The following is a 22,792-nucleotide window of genomic DNA, read 5'->3' as shown; positions in this document are numbered from 1 at the left end:
TTCATCGTTTATCATCTCAAATCATTGCATGTAGGTTCAACACATTATTAGGTGCAAAGTCTGTAATCTTTCCACAAGTCAAAGCATTCACACAAAAATGTCAAGAAAAAGAGCTTTTTGATGTTCGCTCTTATGCTCAAATTCAACTCACAATTCTTTGGGTTTCAATTTTGTGTTTACTAGTTTTCCCCAAACTCAAGTTTAACATCACATGACTTCAATTCTTAAGTTATCTACCTAAGTAATGATTTTAGCATTTCTTCAAAAGTAGGGTCTAAATGCAAACTTTAGCTCATGCTTTTACAGATACAAGGATTGTGTCCTACACCTAAACTAGTTGTCATGCAATCTTAGATTCGGTTCTCAGCCCTCAAGGACAAATAACGAAGTTTAGATTCGAAGGAGGTTCACGGTTTTAGGTCCTAAACATGCAAAACATAAATAAAACCCGAAAAACGCAAAACTAAACTAGACACGACGCAACAACAATTTAAAAATTATACAATTTTTGTAAGTTTGTCTACCCCTCCTCCTCACACTAAAAATATGCAATAAGTTCCAACATTGCATCACAAATCATAAAGAACAAGTGTAAAAAGTTAGGGTGGAGAAGACAACTTACTGATCGGCCGGGGGAGGTGGCCACTGCATGTTGTAGCGCTCACAGTAGTCTGCCGCTACATATTCAAGGCTCGTGAGCCTTCGGTCCATGTTCTGTTCGAAGGTAGTGAACCGTTGGCCCATTTGTTGAACAGTATTGAAGGTCCGAAGGTTAAGGTCTCTCATTTCTGCCATCATGGTGTTGATGGCGTGGAATTGGGCCTCCGTCCCCGGCCCTTGGTGTTCCGTTTGGTCATCTGCTGCTGTAGCTTCTTCCTCCTCAGGTTCGTCGTGCTCTCCCTCTCTTAGTTGTGGTAGGTTTCTTGTCCGTTTTCTTGCCCTCCCACTTGAGCTTGCTCCTCCAGATGAGTTCCTGTTCAAAACTGAATGGAAAGTAGATTTTCCCAGAAATGTGGAGTTAAGCAAGGTGGGGTGGAAACCATCTTCCTGAATGTCCAAATCTTTGAATTGGCTATCAAGGAAGTTGGTAACCAAATGTCCAAGGCCAATGGACCCGCGTTTTCTACTCGTTTGGCTTGAAAAGCCTTCAAAAATGGCTTTGATACTATTAACGGGTTTATGGTTGGCCACACACCACAATATGAGCAATTCTGTCTTTGAGATCTTATTGCTCTCATTTTTGCCTAACAAGTTGTGAGCCACAAACTTGTGTACAAGGTTTAGCACTGGGTCTAAGAGGTGGATTGGGCTAGCAGTGCGGGAGTCAAATTCTGATAAGCCTGTTAATTGTTCCTAAGCTTTATCTGCTGTCATGGGTTCCTCAAAACCCGAGACTGCCTCTGGATGGTTATAGACTCCCATCAAGGCTGCTAACGTAGTGTCACTGAGACGATAGGGTACACCGTTCAGTCTGAAAGAATGCTTACCACACCCCACAGGCAACTCCTTTTTCAAGGTGGTCAGAAATTCTACAGTGAAATTGTAATACACTAGGGTCCTTTTTGTGGCTAGTCTATGCCAACCGTGGAATTTTAGGATTTCATTGAAATCCTTTTCCAGACCTATAGATGCTAGATATTTCTGGTCAACAATGATTAGAGTGGCAAGTTCTTGCCTAGAAAACCAACGATACAATAGCCCCTCTCTCTCATCGACTAGCCCAAAAGGTGGGTTATACTTAACTTGCAGAGCGTCACTGAATTCGATGTCAGAGTCGGCTTCATTGTCAACTGTGATCTTGGCCTTCCCTTTCCTTCCCATAGTGCCTGAGAGATAGACCAAACAGACTAGTTAGAATTTCTTCACAAACATAAACATAAACCTCCAAATAACTAATAAATAGGTAAAACCATAGTTTAGAAACTTAGGGACCAAAACCATAAGCTTTCGGTCCCTAAGTAATTTACCCGTAATTCTCAAATTCGTACAAAATTAGAGATGCCCAGTGACTAAAATGTGTTAAGAATGTGATCTAGAATTCTATCGGCAAGTTGTCAACTATAAACTTAATAGTTGAACTTTGAGCTAAAATGGAGATTTTACCCAAATTGAGCAATTTCTCCAAATATTCACAAATTAAGAACAAAAATCATACCCAAATCACATATTGATCACAATGTAACTATATATTGCAAGAATATCAAGAATTAAAAGCAAGTAAAAGGTTATTTGAGAGAAAAGATGAAAAACCCAAAACTTAGGTTTTGTCCCAAATCTCAAAAATTAACACCCTAAACTAAAATCTAAACCTAGAAACATGTTAGAAATCAAAAATAGGTAAGAATACATACCTTAGTTGTTGAATTCGGGTTAGTATGGAGGATTTGGGGTTTAGGTTTTGTGAAAAAAAAGGAAAAGAAAGAAAGAAAGAAGAAAGAAGAAGGAAGTGAATAAAAGAAGGAAAGAAAGAAAGAAAGAAGGTAAGGAAGGGGATGATGAGTCATCCCCTATCCTTATCTTTTTATTTTTTTCATTCGTTTTTTTTTAGTTCGGGATTAAAATCCCGCACAGCCTGTGTCGGCCGAGAAGCTGGCTCGGCCGACCAGCTTGGCGAGCAGGGCGTCAGTGCCCTGCTCGCCCGAGCTGGGGCATTTTTTTTTTTAGAGAGAGTATGGGGTGCAAAGCTTGACAATATAATAAAAAATACGAATTAAAACTAACAATCAAATTTAACCAAAACAAAAAGAAGGGAAAGAAAGGAAAAAAAATGCAGAAACAATTGTTCAAGCTTTGAATTTAAACCGAGGAGAACTCGATTTCTCCCCCTTACTCAATCCTTTCTCAGGATCTTTGGATTCTTCTCCGTTGTGCTTGGGAGAGAACCCTGTGGCCTTTCCTGCCTGTCCCTATTGATCTGGGCTACCTGATTGCTCAGATCCTTGCAGAAAGCTTCATTGTTGGCAAGCCTAGCCGAGATCTCCTTTAAGAGAGTAACCACCTCGTCAGATTCCTTAGGAGGTTGCATTGGCCCTTGGTTCTGCTGTTGATATGGGGGTATGCCAAGCCCCTGCTCTCTATGTTCCTGAACAAAACCGCTGGGAGGTCGAAGCACATTCAGATTTGAATTCCCGTAAGATAGGTTCGGGTGCTGAGGCCTCCTATAGTTGTTGTTGTTGTTGTAGGAGTTGGGGTTGTTGGGGTTGTAGTTGTTATAGTTCTGGTTATACCTCGGCTGCCCCCCAACATAATTGACCATCTCCACCCCATCTCCAGCGAAAGGGCTCCCTGCCTGACAGTCCTTTCCATGGTGGTCGCCGCCATAGTGCACACAGGTGGGAGGTTGGCTGAATTTAGCCAACAGGACGTCCATCTTCCTACTTATATCCGCAACACTTGGATTTTGTTCTTGTTCTTCCACAGTAAACACCCGCTGCCTTGTGGGGCCAGCGAGTTTCTCCTCTTGCCACTGCACGCTCTTCCTAGCCAGCTCGTTAATCATGTCATGCGCCTCTGTTGCTGTCTTCCTAAACAAATCTCCACCCACTGCGGAGTCTACAATAGCCCTGTTGGTGGATGTCAATCCATGATAGAAGACGCTCACCAATTGATGCTTGGGTATGTCATGATGAGGGCACATGTGCAACATTTTCCTGAATCGGGTCCAAGATGTGTGGAGCGCTTCGTGCTCGGGTTGGTGGAAGGATGTAATCTCACCCCTGAGCATTGCTGTCTTCGAGGGAGGAAAGTAGTAGGACAAGAATTCCTTCTCCAATCCTACCCAAGTCGTGATTGATCCGGGCTCCAGTGTTCTCAGCCATTCCAAAGCTTGCCCAGTCAGAGAAAACGAGAACAACTTCAGCCTAGCAGCATCTTGGGGGACCCCATTTGTTCTTGCAGTGTCTGCGCACATTAGGAAGCGATCCAGGTGATCATTCGGGCTCTCATGTGCTTCCCCTCCAAACAATCCGGTCTGTTGGATCAAGTGAATTATACCGGACTTGATTTCGTATGTATTAGCCGGAATAATCGGAGCGGCAATGCCGGACAAATGCTGGTGTCGGTGTGGTGCCAGGATCTCACTCATCAGACGAGTGTCATTTTCTGGCCCGGTGTTCTCAGTGTTCCGTTCATTGTTCCGTTCATTGTCAATCATCTTGATAGGCTCGATGATCTCGTCTTGCTTCAGCTTTCCGATATGTTTGCTCCTGCAAAGAGTACGTTCAAGTTCAGGGTTAAGAGGGACACACAATATTTTCACTGATCTTGCAGGCATATGCTGAGAAGAAATAAATATAAGAAATAAATGAAAGCAGAAATTTTTCTTATGAAAGATAATTATACACATCATACAAGGTTGCACAGTTTTATACAAGTATTCTTATTATTGACAGATATAGATTGATGTACATGGTACAAACTAGTAGAGATAAACAAGTATGTATACGTATGACTCAGAATATGAACAAATAAATATAGGAATGAACAAGTATAAAAGGTATAGACAAGTACAAACAAAAAGGTATAGATGAATTTAACAAGTATAGATACACGTTTGTATAAACAAGTATAAATAAGAATAGGTATGAACAACTACGCATGTTATGAGAGAACATGGTAGATATAAACAAGTATAGAAAGGTCATATGTACTTTTAGGTATAAACGAACAAACAAGTATTTGTGCACGTAAGTATGAATATAAACAAGTATATAAACAAGTATAGATGTTATAAACAAAGGATATTTACAATGAATGCCTAAACTAACAAATCGACCTTTGGTTCGATATTGCAGAAGAAATAAATCCCCGGCAACGGCCCCAAAAACTTGATGCGCCTTCGGTGAAGAAGACTCACTAAGGGATAAGTGTACCCCGTCGTTATCAAGTAATAAATCTGGAAAGTCCAGGTATCAAATCCACAGGACTTATTTACCACAAGTATCGAATTACTTGGTCTCAGGTGTTATCTAGGCTTTGTGGGTTTTGAATTTGTTTGTTTAAGTTAATCTACTCCTAGGTTGAATTACGCTACTCCTAGCTAAGTTATACTAGTTCTAACTAAGTTATTCTATCCCTAATTAAGTTAAACTACTCCTAATTAAGTTATACTACTCCTAATTGATCTTTCACTAATGCAATTACCCGAAGGAACATGGTATGAACGATAATAATGAAGTTAGGTTATTAGGTCTATTGATTAAAAACCTAATCTAAGTCACTTGTATTCAAGGCGATTAACCCTACTTACCCTCCTGAAGTTCCTAGTGCGTGATTCCCTTGTAAGGCCGAAACTAGGTCTAAGGCTCAGCAATTTGGGCTTAATCAACTAAGAGGTCGTCAATCTCCTAGGCTCTGACTAGGTCAGATTCAGCTCACAATATGTGCCTACTCGATTTTGGGGCTTTTGAATGAGTTAAACCAATTGAATAAAGCGTAAGACAAAGATTAAATCAATAAGCATAGAACAAAATAAGAGCTAAAGTATTATTAAAGATGAAGAATAATGTCACAGGATACAATTAGCCTAGGATTCATAGATTGTATCAAAGAGTACAAACAAAGTAAAGTAAAAGGAGATACGAAAATCCCTTTCAAGGAACCTGTCTACTCTGCAATCGGCTTCCTAGGTCTTAAGGACGGACCTTGAATATTCCTCGAGAACAGCTTTGAAGGAGCTTCAATGGAGGTCGAAGAAGATGGAGGAGATGGAGAGGAAATTCAAGGGGAAAGCTAGAGTAATTTACAAATAATGAAAGATACTAATTTACATTGGAAAAATCCTATTTATAGGCGTGGTTCGGGCCCTTTTCTTGACCTATTTCGTGTCCTTATGCAGGTAGGAAGTCGTGGGGCCGATCGTGAAGTCGTGGGGGCGGAATTGGTCTTTTTGACCAATTCCCGCAGGTCTGCTCGCCGAGCAAGGCGAGCTGCTCGGCGAGCAGGCACATCCTGCTCGACGAGCAGGCCTCCAGGGGGCCTGCTCGGCGAGCTGGCCTACGAAGGCCAGCTCGCGGTGAGCTGGCCCCTGAGGGCCTGCTCGGCGAGCTGGCCTAAAATAGGCCAGTTCGTCGAGCAGTCTTGCCTGATACGCCCCCGCGCGGTTGCCGAATGCCAACAATGTGTTTTTCGCCCGAACTTATCCCTACGCATGCACAAAAACTCCAGATAACATTAGTCCAAAGGCTAAATTGACCCGCCAATCGCTTATTTGAGCAAACGCTTCGTTTGGTGCGACTTTTGACGGATCAATTAGCTTCAAAAGATGACAGAATTATAATATGCATGCCATTTTGGCCGTATTTGCCTAAATTGATCATAAAACGAGCCTAAACAACGGAAAGTAAATAAAACATTTCCAATTTCTAACTAACTCACACAAAAGCATTTAAATGCGAGAATTGCTCGCTTATTAACTAAATAACGCTAAAACCCGTCCTAAAACCGTACCCAAAGATAGGGGTTTTTGACCCCTATCAGACTATAGAAAGCCATGCACTCATATTTGTTGCCTGAATGAAATTTTTCATTATGTTCTTCCAAAAGGTATAGTTAGACCCGAAGAACAAAGGAGGCCGAGTAATGGACAGTCCCTCAGGTAAAATCTGAGTTGTCTGATTTTCTGGGAGGAAACGAGTGCTGTTCTCAGCCATTGTGGGGATCAGCTCAAGATAGTTATATCTTGCTTAGTGAGCTGTTAAGCTCTGATACCACTTGTTGGTCCCTTATAATGTGACAAGGTTAGTTCCAAGGGGGGGATAGGAACTATTTAAAATTTTGTCCGTTAAGGCTGACTTCTTTTCTTAAGAAAAGGTTTACACAGCGGCGCTAAGTAGTTTTGAGACACAAGCTTAGTCAACTTGTGACTAAGTCTGTTTCTTTCCTTCAGTCAGGAGATAGCAATTAGAGTCTATTCCTGAACTCAGCTTCTTAGTGCACTCAACTCAGCATGAGTTCGTTACTTAGTCAGTTTTATAGCAAGCAATATATAAAAGGAGTTAAAGGGTTAGAAATATGTTACTCAGCAGACATATCCTGGTTCGGCCTCTCCGCCTACGTCCAGTCCCCGGAACGCGTTTCGAGCTTTTCGAATTCTCTATTGAGCTCTTTAAAGGTAGAGCACGAAACCTTTTACAATAGAAGCTGAGTATACAAGAGTACCTTCCTCTATACCTCTACTCACTCCTATATCTACTATTGAGTACTATAACCGAGTACTCAGTCTCTCCTTTCTATTCTTCTAGAAATGATAAAGTGTTTGTCCTAAACAACAATTGCTAAGACACTTTAGATGATTGAAAATCACTCTAGACTTTTACACAATGATTGGAAATTGGTGTAAGATTTTTGCTTTGCTTTTCTCACAGAACTTGAAGTATGAATTTGGACAACGTTTCAACTAATTGAAGATCTGCATCGAATGAAGCAAATGAGAGGCCTTTATATAGTGACACTTCAAGCACCGGTAATTTCGAATTTCGAAATAACCGTTGGAGGCAAACGGCTTCCTGTCGTTGTCACTCTGGACGTGCTCAGTGTCGTTGGCCAATGAGATTCTTGCATCTTCTGTCCACGGCAGTTCTCGGCAGCTTTTCGTCCGATAAACAGAATCTTTCGACATATTTGGCAAAGTCTTCCAGACAGCTTCCTGCGCCTTCTGAACTTTACCCAAAGTAGAAATACTTTGTCTAGAAGTTGTTTCTTGTCTGCCGCTGACTTATACTTCTTGTCGTTCCACTCAGCAGCTTCATCTCTAAGCAATTGAGAGAAGGCTTCTCAGTCCTTCTTCAAGCTGAGCTTGTGCTTTGTACAAAACGACCGCATTTTGAAATCTTGGGCCATGAGGTCTTGATGTGTTGACTTGGGCTTGACTTCTACTTATGGACCTTTGGACTCTTTATCTTAATGTCTTATAAATCAATAAACTCAACATTGAACAAACACATTAGTGTGAATAAATCAAAGCATTTAAATTTAATGTGTTAGAGTATTTTTTATCAATTACTTAAATAGTTTTGTCAAATCAAAATCATGTGGAAAGGTGTTTCAACATTAACTTGTTCCTTAGTTTGTTGTTTGTGTGAAGCAGACATGAGTTCCAAAAGATGCTCACTTGATTTTGACGATCTTGAATACGTGTTTGAGTTGCTGCCTCCTGGCCTAACTATAGTGATGTGCCTGCCGATTTGACCGCAGTTTGATGCATTTGACAAGAAGAATTAGAAATTGCAATATATATCTGGAGTGTCGACATCTACTAGAGATGTTGGAGGGTCATTGATGATGGAGAGAAAGGTGATGGTGCCGAAAAGGTTGAGGGAGTGCTTCCTAGGATGAGGAGTACCAACAACATTAAAGAAGCATGATGAAGCATCTGTATATTGAAGATATAAGGGGATACCAATTTTCTTGTATCATTCTACAGAATATAATTGATCAAGTAGGCTCTAAGACCATCATTGTAGGTCTATGCCCTTGAGGGTACCTTTAAGAGATCCATGAGAAATTTAACTACTCTTTAGTAGGGGGCTCACAGGTTTCCCTGCTCCAGATGTTGAAGTTCCAAAGTCTTAGAAAGTTGTAGCCAACATTGCCCTTGATCTTTATGAAGAAGTAAAAACCATTCCAATGTTTCGAGGCAGAAATTCGCTATAAGAAGATCGCAAAGTGGCTCCTCTTATAAAAAGTATAATTATCCTCAGATTTTTGAGGACCATGAGGAGCTAGTTTTCGAAAGATACAAGTGTTTCGTGTCTGCTCATATTCTATCATAGCTAATGAAGGCATACCAATTCACACATCACATTCGAATGTACTTGGGTGAGACAAAGTTGAAAGGAAGTTAATACTGAACTTATGGGATCCGGTATGGGGTAGGAGAAACCACTAATAATTTGGTGGTGGTAGATTGTAAAATAACCAGTAAATGGACTATCCACCTTCTGCCCTGGGCAGGGTTGGTCCAGTTACACTCCTTTAGCTAGGGATATGTTCCGTACATATCTATGATGTGTTTAGGGGCCATTTCAGAGGCCATTTTTAAACTTGAGGTATAAAGTTTTTAGCTCTTGGGGATGGGTCCGTTTCTTCAGAACTTCTCAAATCTACTGATTCATTTAATGAATTGTCTACATAAACTCTTAAACTAGAAACCTGGGCTATTTTGGTGTTTATGTACTAATTTGAAGAATGTGTGGATTTCTCTAAGAAGAGAATGCTAGTTCCTGAGGAATGTGTCTCTCTCTCTCTCCTCTCTCTCTTTCAAGGCGTGCTAAATCAAACCAAAAAGGAAAGTTGTAATATTTGAAGAAGCACAAAAAGAAAAAAGAGAGGGAGGATTTGGTTACTTATTTGAAAGCGGCAGAGATTTTTGGACAATCACAATGGTTGTCGGAGCAACATAATAACGATATGGGGTTCTCTTGTTGCATGAAAATGGCAAGTATGAGTGACTGAGGGTGACAATACAGATTATAAAGGTATTTTTCGAAATAGTAAGAGAATCTTGAATGTCTCACATTAATAACTGTAAATATATTTTGCATGTGCATGGTGTAGGAGCATTCTTGTAAATACCTAGTAATAGGCATCGAAAATCATGTCAATCTTAAAAAAGTGTAAAGGGATACTGATAACATGACGAATGTCATCTGATTGGGTCTGCTTATAAGGTCTAGGCGAATGGTCTTATACAAATCTCCTAGGATGAACCCAACCATTTAGGGGTTAATTATACCAAAATTTAAAATAAAGAGACATAAATAATAAATTGTGCTAAGCTATAGTAGTTAAATGTGAATAAATTGAAATAGAGAAACTAATATAACAAATTTAACTAAATACTTGGCCAATTATACTTTTTTCTTCATTAAAAATTAACAAAATACAAAGTGCTTTTCTGTTGGGATGTTTAAAAGCATGAAGCAAATAGCATGCCAAATAGGGTACTTATAGTACTTTTTTTAAACCAAAAAATAAAAAAAATAGACAAGAAAAAGTGATAGTTAGTCCAATTTCCAAAAGCAAAGAGAGACAGTCAAACAATAAGTGAGAAGTGAGTCCAATCTTCTTTTCTTTTACCTTTAGCAGTAAAATGAATAATTATTTAATTGATTCTTCTCTTTCTCATTGGATTTCCAAGAAAGGACAGTAGTTTCTGTGCTCCTCCAGCTTTCATTTTTGTCAGTAGGAAGGAACACACAAAATAAACAAACTATGCCCCTTCCCTAACTTCATTATCACCAAGAGGAGAATAAAGATGGCATTTTTATGATGCCTTTCCCTTCTCTCCTGCAATGCTTCCTCATTTTTCTATCTAACCAGGTTTGTGGGTTTCTCTCTTTTCCACTTTTCCTTACTGGGTTTTGCTTTCTTTTCTTCAATGTCTCCTCCATTTCCAGATTTTTCATTTTGGGGTTTTGTCAAAATTGTTCCTTTTTTCAATTTGTGTTGCATTGCTTATCCTTAAGCTTCCTTGTTCTTGTTACCATTTGTTTTGACTTTATGCTGCAATTGGACATGGGTAATTTTTTTTTTTATCTTTGCATCTCTCGATCTATCTTGGCAATTTTATGCTCAATTTATTTGCTGCTAGTTATCTTGAACTTTGTTGAATGTTATATTCTGCCTGATCTGCTTCTTTTAGAGGTAGAAACGTCGTTTTCTTGCTGAAATGCATAGCTGATACAGTTGCTAGATTTTTTGACTTTATGCTATCATTTTGCTCAACTGTGTCTTTTGACTTTTTTTTAGTAAAAAAATTCATGGAAGTTTTCTGTGGGATCTGGAATACGGGTTAACTGGGTTAATCCTTTCTTCATATCTGACTGATTGGTTGCTTCCAGAGCTTCAAATTGCATTAGTACTGCAATTTTTCGTCCCGGGAGAATAATTAATCAAGTTCTTCAAGTCTAATTGCTTTGATTATTGATTTTCAGCTTCTTGTTTATCTAAAAGACAGTGTAGATAATTGCTTGTCTCTTGGAGTTTGTGGCATTTAAGTTATTTTCTTTTTTTTTTATACAATTTTTGATACTTCATATATTGTACTAATTGGTTATGGTTGTTCAAAGCTGAGTGATAAAATATAATCCATGACCATGCTTTGAAAGAGGAGCTAGATTATGCAATTTAATAATTAATGCAGCAAGTACAATTGGAAAGCCGAAGTACTTAAGATAATGGGGTGAACTAGCTCAATCTAGATAGACAAAAGGGGTAATAGATCGTCCAGATATTGAGCTCTGTTTTCAATTAGATAAAAGGGATAATGCATTTTCTGTCCATATGTGAAATTCTTTCAATAATTGTATTATATAAGATAATGTGTCATGGAACCAGTTGAACTAAAAGCTCAAGCTGATAGTTAAAGGTCCGCTTCATATTAATATCTGACAGATACCGTGTATGTCAATTCAATGTTAGACGTTTCAGTGGAGTGGCTATGCATTGTTGATAAAAATAAGACATAGAACAGCCATCTCTTGTTAGATTTACCTGATTTAAGAAAGTAAATTGACCCCAATAAACAAGATAAATGGAAGTTCATATGTCAATATGATGTGCATCTCTCCGGGTTGTAATACAAAAATGCAATGCAGTTTAATCAACCACATGGATGCAGTTTTTCTTTCTTCCTTCATCTAAAATTAGTTCTAAATTTGAACTGCAAAAATCATGTGCATTGAATCAATCATCTGGCTCATTGTTCCGCGAGGAACTCGTGTCTGATGAGGTAAAAGTGTGGATATGAGTTGCATTTGATGGCTTAAATAAAACCTTACACTAATGATCTTTGGCCATTGGTGGCCTGCAGTGCACACAAGAACAAGTTAGGTTCTCGAAATATATTCCTTACATTGACTAATTGATTATTGTATTGTGTATTTGCAGGTTATAACTAGGTAGACTTTCTCCTGTTTTCACCCTTGAACATGAAAACTAGACTAAGGAACGGATGGACCTCGGTTATGCCTGTTTGTTTCAGGGGAAAATCAAGCACCCGCTTTTGCATTTTCCCAAAAGTTAAGTCTGCAGGATACAGTCCTGGAAACTCACCTGTCTACCTCAATGTCTACGACCTCACAACCGCTAATGGTTATGTCTGCTGGGCTGGCTTTGGAATCTTTCACTCTGGAGTAGAAGGTTAGCTTTCATTATTATACTTCTCTTAATCTTGTGTTAATCATTTCAGCAACTTTTGCCTGAATGATGCCATTGATTTTAGTTAATGCTTGCAGTGCACGGCGTAGAATATGCATTCGGAGCCCATGACTACCCATCAACCGGTGTCTTTGAGGTTGAACCTCGACAGTGTCCTGGTTTCAAGTTTAGGAAATCAATATTCATGGGCACAACATGCTTGGACCCCTTCCAGATCAGAGAGTTCATGGAACGACAATCTGCGAACTACAATGGTGATTCCTATCACTTGATTGTCAAGAATTGCAACCATTTTTCCGAGGATATATGCTACAAACTGACAGGGAATTCAGTACCGAAATGGGTAAATCGACTGGCAAGAATAGGTATCTTGATCACAGATAAGTTGTAATAAGTCCAACTAACATATTCAGAACTAGAAAGTGATAATTTGGCTAATGCAGTTACTCTTTTCTAGGTTCACTTTGCAATTGCATACTTCCAGAGTCCCTTAAGTCGACGACGGTACGACATGATTCTAATTTCCAAGAATGTGATAATGAAAAGAAGAGACTAAGAAGTGGGTTCAGCTGCTGGTCATCAATCTCAATGCCTCAGAAGGAATTATCTTTGTCTTCATTGTTTCTACATTCTCACTACAAAGGCTGCCTGCCTCCATGGGAATTAAAGAGGTCTAGAAAAGGCACATTGAAGGAAGGGTAAATAGCTGCTAAATTCCATGTTGCAGTTTAATTTCAGCAATTGGGAAATATCAAGGGTTTTCCATGGCTTAAAAGTAAAGCCTGTACAAGTGTTTTTCCTTTCAAACATCAGCTGTTCATCTTCTTGTGACTGAGCTGCTTAATTCTTCAGCTTTTGGTTGGTACTTCTGTGAAAATTGTATTCTGATTTTGTGCATTCTTGTTATTGCTTACATAGCTGGAGAAGACCATTAATGTACATTATTTTGTGGCTGCATTTTAAGTCAACCATGCTTTTTAACCTTCATTTGCTTAGAGATGCCATTTCTTTGGCTTAAAGAATACATTACTTGGGAGTTGGGATTCTTGCATGTTTGTAATTTTCTTATTACTTGGGATGAAATCTATGGCTATTGCTTGAGGAAATCTGAATTTAGTGCAACTAAAATTTTTTATTCTTTCCATTCTAAAACATGAAAGGATTTATTAGATTATAAGTATTAACTATTAAGCAATGTAGTTTTTTTTTTCTCACGATACCTCGAGTCGGTTTGAAAAACTAGCTCCGAGAGGTAGACGTATCAAAAGGGAATGTCTTTATGGGCAAAAATTAAAAGTAAGAGAATTCGAATCATGAGACGTTATCTTTTAGTGGGAGAGAGTGATTATGATCACACTTTATATGAGGAACTAGATTCGGGCCGATTTTTCTATTCGAGTGGAAGAAATTTTGAGGGAAATAAAATATTCAAGTACATAAAAACGTTCCACTTTGAGTAAAAGGAAATGATTATGTATCTCAAAACATCTTGAATGTTCTAGATCCTATCTTAAGTGAGAGTATGATTTCTAATTCAACGTTAGAATATGGAACATGGTTCAAGTGAGGGCATTATGAAATTATTAGACATGTTTATCAAGATTCTGAACCACGTCGTACTAAAAGTCAAATGTCAGCGATTTAGTATCAAAGACATGATCTTTTTAGCATCTCTATAAAATGAATAAATTAAAGCAATGGGAAAAGAAAATGACTTCCATAAGATGGAACAATTGATCTATTAAATGGACGAAAGAAATTGAGAACAAATCTCAAGATAAAGTGAAAGGATGATGAAAATATCGAAATATATAAAACTCGTCTGGCCGGTAAGGGCTATATACAACAAAGAAAATAGGTTCATGGAAACTTTCTCACGTGTTGTAAGTTTTATGTCAATAGAATCACTTCTAGCTATAGTGACAAATTTTAGACCATGAGCTACATCAAATAGATATAAAGACTGCTTTTTCTCCATGGAAAATTAGATGAAGAAATCTATATATAGGTTTCATTGAATAAGGTTATGAACAAAATGTTTGCAAATTGATTATATCAATCATTGGCTTTAACCAGTCTTCTAAACAATAATATGTTCAGTTTCATAATTAGAATGATAATGAACAACTTCAATCTAAGTGAAGAATATTATCTTGTTTATATAAAACATTCTGGAAACAAAATTGTCATATTGTCATTATATATTGATGGTCATTTTATCATTATATGTTGAACATACTTATAGCTAGAAATGATATTAGCTTATAATCAAAGTTCCGAGTTTTGAAAATGAATTATATGGAAGAAGCTACACATTTTCTTGAAATTAAGATTTCAAGAGATCAGCCAAGATCACTAAGATCATTGAACGCAAATGTGAAAAATCGACAAACCTATATAATAGCCCAGTTGCTAAGGATTTGACACTTAGCATTGAAATGTATCTAAACAAATACAATGCAAGACCCGATATCTATCATGATGTTGAAAGAGTGAATAGATATATATCCAATTATGGACGAGCACATTGGTTTGTTGTAAAGAGTATACTAAGGTATATCAAGACAGATGTTAATTACTCTCTGTTTTATGCAAATGGATCTGCAACTTAGAGCATATACACACGCAAATTGGATAGAAGACTTGGATGTGAGAAAATCTCCGTCTACCCATGCTTTCTAGTTAAGGTAAAAGCCACACATACTTAGGTTGTGATTAAATGCTAGTCCCTCACATACTTAGGTTGTGATTAAGAGTTATAATCGAACTATCATAAGCTTTTGCTAAGAATTGAAGTTCCATAATAAGTCAAAGTGTAAAAAGGTCAAAGTGTTATGATAGATACTTAATCGTATGCGAATAAATTAAATGTGAAGTATGTATCACTCATGATAAGGTAGCAGATTTCTTCATAGAAATATTTATGAAAAACATGAATAGATCCCTATTTATATCAGATTTATATATACTTATATTCACGTATTTTTTACAACATGACAATTCAATAAGGTTTTTAAATTAATAACAATACACGAGTGTTTTATTATTAGTTAGTATTCACTATTATATGTTTATGCATACCAGATACAGAAGTAGTTCACTCACTCAAGTGTTTACCCTTATTTTATCTCGTGATGACAAAGATAAGAATGAGTTTGTTTTTTTAACAAACGAGAGCTTGTTTAATAGTAGAAGTAGTCTTGTAAAAACTATGGAAGAGATTTCATTAAAGTACAAAATTCCTATATACATATGTTGGTATATAAAGAAATTATAATATAATGGAAAGTTAAATATAACTTAAAACCTTTCTGTTCGAATTGTCAAAGGTGGTCCTTAAAGTAAGGGAACTTATGTTAGATGTTGGGGTACATCTGACCGATGCTTTTGTATGGTATTTGCGATATGTCCACTGTTCAAAACCAAGATCACTTGAACCGTCTGGCCTCCCACATAGGCGTTCAAAATCGAGAATCCGTCCAAATTTTTACCGATTAGTCCATTTGAGCATTTTTACCCATAGCTCGATTTTTAACCGCATGGGCTCCACCTAGGCATCGCCTAAGCGACGATGGAAAAAAGTGTTTTTGTTATTATTATTAACTTTTGAACATTGTCGTATGATTATTTGTGAATTGTATTTATTATTTTTAGATTTTTTTTTGTTTAATTGTATTCTCTACTTATTTTAATGATATGGATTAAGACATAAAAGGTATAAAAATACAAATCTGACTTATCTCCAATTAATTCTCGACTAATCTCCGATTAATCCTCAAGGTCCATATCCATCTGACTAGCGCCTACCATTTTTTACGACTTATAAGAATTCAATACATTAGCATATGTATTCATACTATGCATGCTTAGAGACACTGAGATGGAAAAGATTTATCTTCCTAGTGTGAGATTCATTCGTAAAATTATGGGTAAGACTATGGAGTTTTCGAATTCTTATCCTTAGAACCCTAGCATATTCTGAAAGTATAATTTAATGTGGATATTTTAGAAGGATACTTTATTGGACTAAGGGCTCGTTTGGTTCGCGGAATAGAGGGGGAATAGAATAGCCTATTCCTAAAGAATAGCTATTCTCACCTTTGGTTGATTTTTTTTATGGAATAGCTATTCCATGGAATCCATATTCCTTGATTTCATGGAATAACTATTCTTCAATTTAGGTTAGGAATAGCCTATTCCTAATATTATATTTTTGTAATTTACAAAATTATCCTCAATTAAATCCTCAATCTTCTCTCTAATCACTTTCCCAAATCTTATAAATTTTGGTCAATCCATAATTTATATCATATAAAACGTGAAAAATGGAAAAATGACAAAAACGTTAAAAAATGTAAAAATACGAAAAATATGAAACACGAAAAATGTGAAAATGTTACAAACACGAGAATATGCAAAAAAATAAAATACGCGAAAAACATGAAAATGTGAACAAATGCGAAAAACACGAAGACGCAAAAAAAAAAGCAAACACACGAAAAACACAAAATAGGAATAGCGCGAAAAAGTGACAAAACACGAAATATTAAAAAACGTGAAAAATAAAAACACGAAAATGCGAAAAAATACGAAAAATGCTAAAACACAAAAACGTGACAATATGTGAAAAACATGAAAATGTGAAAAACGCAAACAAAACACGAAAACGTTAAAAACAAAAAAATATAAAAAAATATGAAAAACATGGAAAAACGTGAATAACACGAAAAGGTAACAAAATACGAAAAATACAAAAACGCGAAAAAAAACAAAAAGGGGAAAAACCGAAAACCTAAAACGTGAAAAATCGAAAAAATGCAAAATAAAACACAATAACATGACAAAACGTGAAAAATACGAAAACGTGAACAAACGGAAAAAACAAGAAAACTTGGGAAACACGGAAAAACATAAAAAAACGTTACAAACGCATTTTTCGTGTTTTTAACACTTTTTTATGTTTTCGTGTTTTTCGATTTTTTCACGTTTTTCATTTTTTTTCACATTTTCGTGTCTTCCACTTTTTTCATGTTTTTGTGTTTTTTACGGTTTGCACATTTTTTTGTGTTTTTTCATATTTTGCGTGTGTGTTTTTTTTGTGTTAACACGTTTATATGTTTTCGCGTTTTCATCCTTTTCCACTTTTATCTCATTTTTTTCTTTTGTTTTTGTTTTTTTACCTCTCTTTTTTCGTGTTTTTACAATTTTTCCGTTTTCATGTTCTTATTGTTTTTTCGTTTTTAATGTATTTTTCGTGTTTTTTTCGTCTTTCGTGTTTCCCATTTTTCTATTTTTTATATATTTTTTAAAATAATATATATTAAATATTTGAACAATTTATAGTAAAAAATTAAAATTTTAAAATAAATAAGAAATAAGAAATTACATTTGAGGATAATATTGTCTTTTTAATAAAAAGAATTATCTATTCCATTCTACCTTATTCCATCAACCAAACATAGGCCTAAGAATTTCTATTCCATTCTTTGCTATTCTATTCCTTTGGAATAACCATTCTATTCCATTCCATTCTATTCCGCGAACCAAACGACACCTAAGTGATAATTCAATTGGGTCAGAGACTAACTAGATAAGCGAATTAAATTATGATGGAATGAATGGAGTAAGAGGGGGAAGATTACCATTTACATATCTTCGAGTTTCTATTTTTCACCATCCAAGTAATTATGTTATGTGTATAATTATGATAATAGAAAAATGTAGAGAACTAAGTAATTGCAATGGATGTGGTATGAAATCTAGGATAATTCATACAACTTTTTTTAAAGTTCATAAAGAGTCTATATATCCATAGCATGTGTATAATACTCTATTAATCGAGACGATATATATTTCTAACAAGTATATAATACGAGTTCTTGATGGTATGCTAGTTGTACGAACTATTAACGAGTACAATGAAATTAGACGAGACTAAAGTGTCCAGTTACGTGCGAATGGAAGATGTTGGAATTATCCGTCTGTAACTAAATCAGATGGGTGGATAAATATGAATTCAAGTTTATCTAATTAAATTATTTAGATAAATAGATATCCTAATTATCTTAGGAAATAAAATTCTATTCTAATTAATTATAATTGATTAAGGTTTACTAGAATATTATTCTAACTCTGGTTAGAATTATAATCATAATAGAATAAGATTATCTTATCTGATTAAAATTATGATTAGTTCCTATCATCATTTATAAATAGAGCATCGGTTAGACCATAATCAACAAGTTGGAAGAATTGGCTGCACGTCTCCTGCTCTCCCCTACACATCGCTCTCTCTCAACGTTCATTTTTAGTTCATGAAACCATAATTGTTCTTCTTGGTAATATGAGATCACGGTTCATTCTCTGTTATAAACAACTCAACAAGATTAAGAGCTACAAGAGCCAACCCAATTGATATTTGACCTTCAATACATTATACATATATAAAAATGATAAAAAAAAGGTATAATTGTACTCAAATTAATAAAATAATAAAAGGCTCATATTAGTAAATTCATTTCTATTTACTATTGTAGTAATTATTATCTTTATTTATTTTGCTTTTACTCGTAACGTAATTTTTCTTTATAAATTCATTTCTATTTACACATGAGATACTTTTATTGGGAAAAAAATCATCTGTCCCGAATTCCCTATCCCCTTCTCTGTCCTCCATTCAATTTTTGACACGTGTCCCTTTTATCTTACTTTATTGCTACTAACTATGGTTAGATATACTTAACTTTGGTTAAAGTGTAGTTAAAGGGACACGTGTCAAAAATTGAATGAGGAACAGAGAAGGGGACAGGGAATTCGGGACAGAAGATTTTTTTCCCTTTTATTGATTTATTTTTTGAATCAGAGATACTTTTATTGATTAAAAAAAATGGGTAAATTACATCTATGGCCACTGAACTTTACCCATTTTCACATTATGGCCACTGAACTTCATTTCTTTCCAGTATGGTCACTGAATTTTACGTTTTTTAACACCGGTGGCAACTCAACTCCTCAAAACGACCGTTGATGGCTAAAAATAAAAAATACAAAGCGTTAATAATATTTTAAGGAACTTTAATTCTTGAAAATTTTCGTTTTGAGGTCATTTATGTGTTGTTTGGTTAGGAGAGAGAAAATGAATTTTTAGAGAGAGAAAGCTCCAAAAAATGTGATTTTCGAAAATAAAAAATGTGATTTCATGGTAAATGTCGTTCTGAACAACTTTAATTCTTAAATATTTTCATTTTGAGGTCGTTAAGGATCGTTAACGGTCATTTTGAGAAGTTAGTTAAAATTGAGTGGCTATCAATATAAAAAAAAGTGTAAAGTTCAGTTGCTATACTATGAAGAAATGAAGTTCAGTGTCCATAATGTGAAAATAGGTAAAATTCAGTGGCCATGGGTGTAATTTACCCTAAAAAATTGATATTTTTGATCATTTGTCAGTCCACTTTAATATAAAAATAAATGTTTAACTTTAAAAAAAGAATGTCCGCGTTTACCCATAGATTCCGATAATCAAGACCTTAACAACGACGTCGTCGCTTTCCTAAAAAGAATACCTTTATATATATGCCAGAAAGAACAGCTATTCAATGGAAGAAAGTAAAGTCAACAGCCTCAAAAATCAGTTGGACTGTTTCAGGTTGTAACCCAGGCCAGGTACCGAACTTTTCCATTTCTATGAACTATCCTTGTCAATTTTCGCTTCTTATACTGAATTTACTCCTTCTTTGCTTTCAGTTTCAACCATTCTTTGATTCTTTGATTCGGATTACTTTTCCAGAATTCAATTGCAGCAGGAGCTAATTGAATTTTGATATGGGTAAGGGTGGAGGATGTGTACCAAGCAAGAAAAAATTCCCAGTAACCATTAATGACCAAGATCCTCCACTCTCATCAACAAATTCTCCTCTTCCTACCGAAATCGCAAACAGAACTACTCCAATCCAGGAAACCACAACTCAATTGGATAAAAAGATTAGAATCTTTGTAATCTTTTACTCGATGTATGGGCATGTGGAGTTGTTAGCAAGGAGAATGAAGAAAGGCGTGGATTCAATTGATGGAGTTGAAGCAGTTTTGTACAGAGTGCCCGAGACATTACCGGTGGAAGTTTTGGAGCAAATGAAAGTGCCTTTGAAGGAAAATGAAAATGAGGTCCCTGTGGTATCAGTTAATGAATTGGTTAATGCTGATGGGTTTTTGTTTGGGTTTCCTACGAGGTTTGGTTCTATGGCTGCTCAGATGAAGGCGTTTTTTGATTCAACTGATGAATTGTGGATGGAGCAGAAGCTTGCTGGAGTTCCTGCTGGGTTCTTTGTTAGCACTGGTACTCAAGGAGGCGGCCAAGAGACCACGGCGTAAGCTTATATTTCTTTTTTTGGTAATTTTGCTATAGATGTTTTTACATTTGATGATTTTGATAGAATCCAATTGGAACTAGATTGGGGCAAGATTACAATGTAACAATATTCTCCATTTTGACCTAAGTCCCATTCCTTAGCCTCACGGCTTTAAAATGCATCTATTTGTATTGAAAACACATGGCTCAATCACACACTCTCTCTCAGTTTCCGATGTGAGATTAAGTTTATTCTTGTCCCATCGGCATTCTTTAGAGCGGTTCCTTACTCATGCTTTTCACCCAGCAGCACCCCACCCCACCCCGTAGGACCGGTTTGTTACATACAAAGTCTCCTAATCCATTGCATATAGTAGGAAGCAATTGTCAATGAATATTGGCGTTCTGATTTCTTGGCATATTTGTTTGCCTTTATTAGTCTCTAAATTGCTACTGAATGAAGTATGAAGTGTATGAGAGGAGAAGTAGATTGGCAAAAACTTCTGATTACAAATTATCCATTTCAGAAGCTTAACATGCTGGCTCAAATTATAGATTGATGGATAACATTTGGAATCAGAACCATATATTTGATATCATATGCTGCTTGCAAATTGTTGATACTAGTCATCCTGGAAGTAAGTGTTTGAATACAATTAGTTTTCATGGCTGTGTCTTGGCTTTAAGCTGTAATTGGTTTTATTGTCATTGATTACAAAAAGTGTTCGAAGTGCTCGAACAATGCCTGAAGAACATCGAACCCATTAATTAGACCTAATGACCAAAAAAAGAAAAGTATTCGAAGTGCTGATGTTTGCTCTTTTCTATATCTTTCTTATGCATGACTGTTTTCTGGGCTTACTTTCCTAAATTGCTTGTCAATCTTGGAAGAGGCAGGATATGCTTTATGAATGTTAATACAAGTTAGCAGGGAAGTAAAATAACTTGGAAAATAAATAGAATCACCTTAAAACTGTGAATTTTATTCATTAATAATCAATAAGAATATGTTTTCAATAGTCTTTTGGCCACTCTCTCCTTTACAATGGCTCTCCCGTTAGTTATATAATACCATTAGCATGAATATTATTCTACCATTCAGCTCCTTAGAAAACCATTTGCTTAGAACTTATTTTAGTCTCTCTGGAATATCTGTTTATACTATTGAAATTGATTTGGTTATTTGTTTGGAGCATCTGCAGTAGTCAGTGCCGTAATCAGAATTGAGTTTTGCTTTAGTTTTAATGAAAAGTAGTTTTAGATGCAAGTATGCAACTATTAGCTTTATGATTATTGAAGGTGTTCTTTATTGTCTGAAATTCAACAGATTATTGAATTTGCATTCCACAACTTAATGCTGATCTTGACAATTCCTATTTCAATTGTGAATAGCAACAAAAAAGTTACAAAGTGAAGAATTGCTTATCGCAGTTAACGGGATTTCTCTTATACGTTGCTTTGGATTGAAACTTAGCTTCCAATAAATTTGTGTGCAGATGGACTGCAATCACCCAGTTAGCGCACCACGGAATGCTGTATGTTCCCATCGGGTACACTTTCGGAGCTGGGATGTTTAGAATTGATTCCATAAGAGGAGGGTCTCCATATGGTGCAGGAGTGTTTTCAGGAGATGGGTCGAGGCAGCCAACGGAGACAGAGCTGGCTCTTGCTGAGCATCAGGGAAAATACATGGCTACAGTTGTCAAAAGATTTGCCAAACCTTCCTCACAAAGACATGGTAATAACCATAGCTAGTGCTAAGAAGAGCAACATTCATTTGCATAATCCATCCACCACCACCATTGATTTTTGTTCAGGTTTTATCTTTGTTGTGAATGCTTTTTGTATAGCTTAACCAAAGAGGTTACTCATTTTGTATTTTTGATTTACTTGTGCTTCAGTTTTGTTAATTGTTCTTGGCTTTGCTCTCCTTGTTTACATATTTGATTATTTTTATATGGTTTGGAAGTGTAATTTGATTTTGTGTAGTTGCTTTTATATGTAAAGTATAAACCATTGGATCATTATGTCAAATTCTTGAATACCAATTGTGTTTTTCAATTTTTTATTTTATTTTTATACATGAGTTATATAAAAGGGGTGTTGGTTATTGACATCATTTTTCTGTTATATAAAATAAAATAAAATTTGTTTTAATATAAAAACACATGTTGGTTACCTTTTTAAGAGGTATATATACATTTTATAATAATTATATTATAAAATTGTATAAAAATATATTACATATTTTTGGTGATAATGATTTTGGATATAATTATTTTGGTTACC

At 35.9% G+C, this 22,792-nt stretch overlaps 2 protein-coding genes across 3 annotated transcripts; both read left to right on the top strand.

Annotated features, from left to right (window-relative positions):
* The first annotated feature begins 10,121 nt into the window (after positions 1–10,121).
* Positions 10,122–13,146, top strand: LOC136208305 (deSI-like protein At4g17486). The gene is made up of 4 exons (XM_065999118.1): positions 10,122–10,320; positions 11,890–12,141; positions 12,237–12,524; positions 12,617–13,146. The coding sequence occupies exons 2-4, from the start codon at positions 11,931–11,933 to the stop codon at positions 12,859–12,861; spliced, it is 744 nt and encodes a 247-aa protein (XP_065855190.1). The 5' UTR covers positions 10,122–10,320; positions 11,890–11,930; the 3' UTR covers positions 12,862–13,146.
* Positions 13,147–19,663: 6,517 nt separating this feature from the next.
* On the top strand, positions 19,664–22,551 carry LOC136209518 (probable NAD(P)H dehydrogenase (quinone) FQR1-like 2). 2 transcript variants are annotated; one of them, XM_066001011.1, is made up of 3 exons: positions 19,664–19,821; positions 19,946–20,522; positions 22,000–22,551. In XM_066001011.1, exons 2-3 carry the CDS (start codon positions 19,981–19,983, stop codon positions 22,256–22,258), a joined length of 801 nt encoding a protein of 266 aa, XP_065857083.1. In that variant the 5' UTR covers positions 19,664–19,821; positions 19,946–19,980; the 3' UTR covers positions 22,259–22,551. The 2 variants fall into 2 exon arrangements, with proteins under 2 accessions (XP_065857083.1, XP_065857082.1); XM_066001010.1 differs by having other exon boundaries at positions 19,666–19,821; positions 19,903–20,522.
* The last annotated feature ends 241 nt before the right edge of the window (positions 22,552–22,792 follow it).

This window comes from Euphorbia lathyris, chromosome 10 (genome assembly GCF_963576675.1).
Source record: "Euphorbia lathyris chromosome 10, ddEupLath1.1, whole genome shotgun sequence".
NCBI classification, from domain to species: domain Eukaryota; kingdom Viridiplantae; phylum Streptophyta; class Magnoliopsida; order Malpighiales; family Euphorbiaceae; genus Euphorbia; species Euphorbia lathyris.
The sequence above is the reverse complement of the archived record's forward strand: the minus strand, read 5'-3'. Positions and strand labels throughout refer to the sequence as shown.

Excerpts from the sequence above, each read along its gene's own strand:
- LOC136208305 (XM_065999118.1), top strand. The coding sequence starts at position 11,931 with ATGAAAACTAGACTAAGGAACGGATGGACCTCGGTTATGCCTGTTTGT. Across the intron at positions 12,142-12,236 it reads CTTTCACTCTGGAGTAGAAG|TGCACGGCGTAGAATATGCA; the intron begins GTTAGCTTTCAT and ends TAATGCTTGCAG. Across the intron at positions 12,525-12,616 it reads AAATCGACTGGCAAGAATAG|GTTCACTTTGCAATTGCATA; the intron begins GTATCTTGATCA and ends ACTCTTTTCTAG.
- LOC136209518 (XM_066001011.1), top strand. The coding sequence starts at position 19,981 with ATGGGTAAGGGTGGAGGATGTGTACCAAGCAAGAAAAAATTCCCAGTA. Across the intron at positions 20,523-21,999 it reads GGCGGCCAAGAGACCACGGC|ATGGACTGCAATCACCCAGT; the intron begins GTAAGCTTATAT and ends ATTTGTGTGCAG.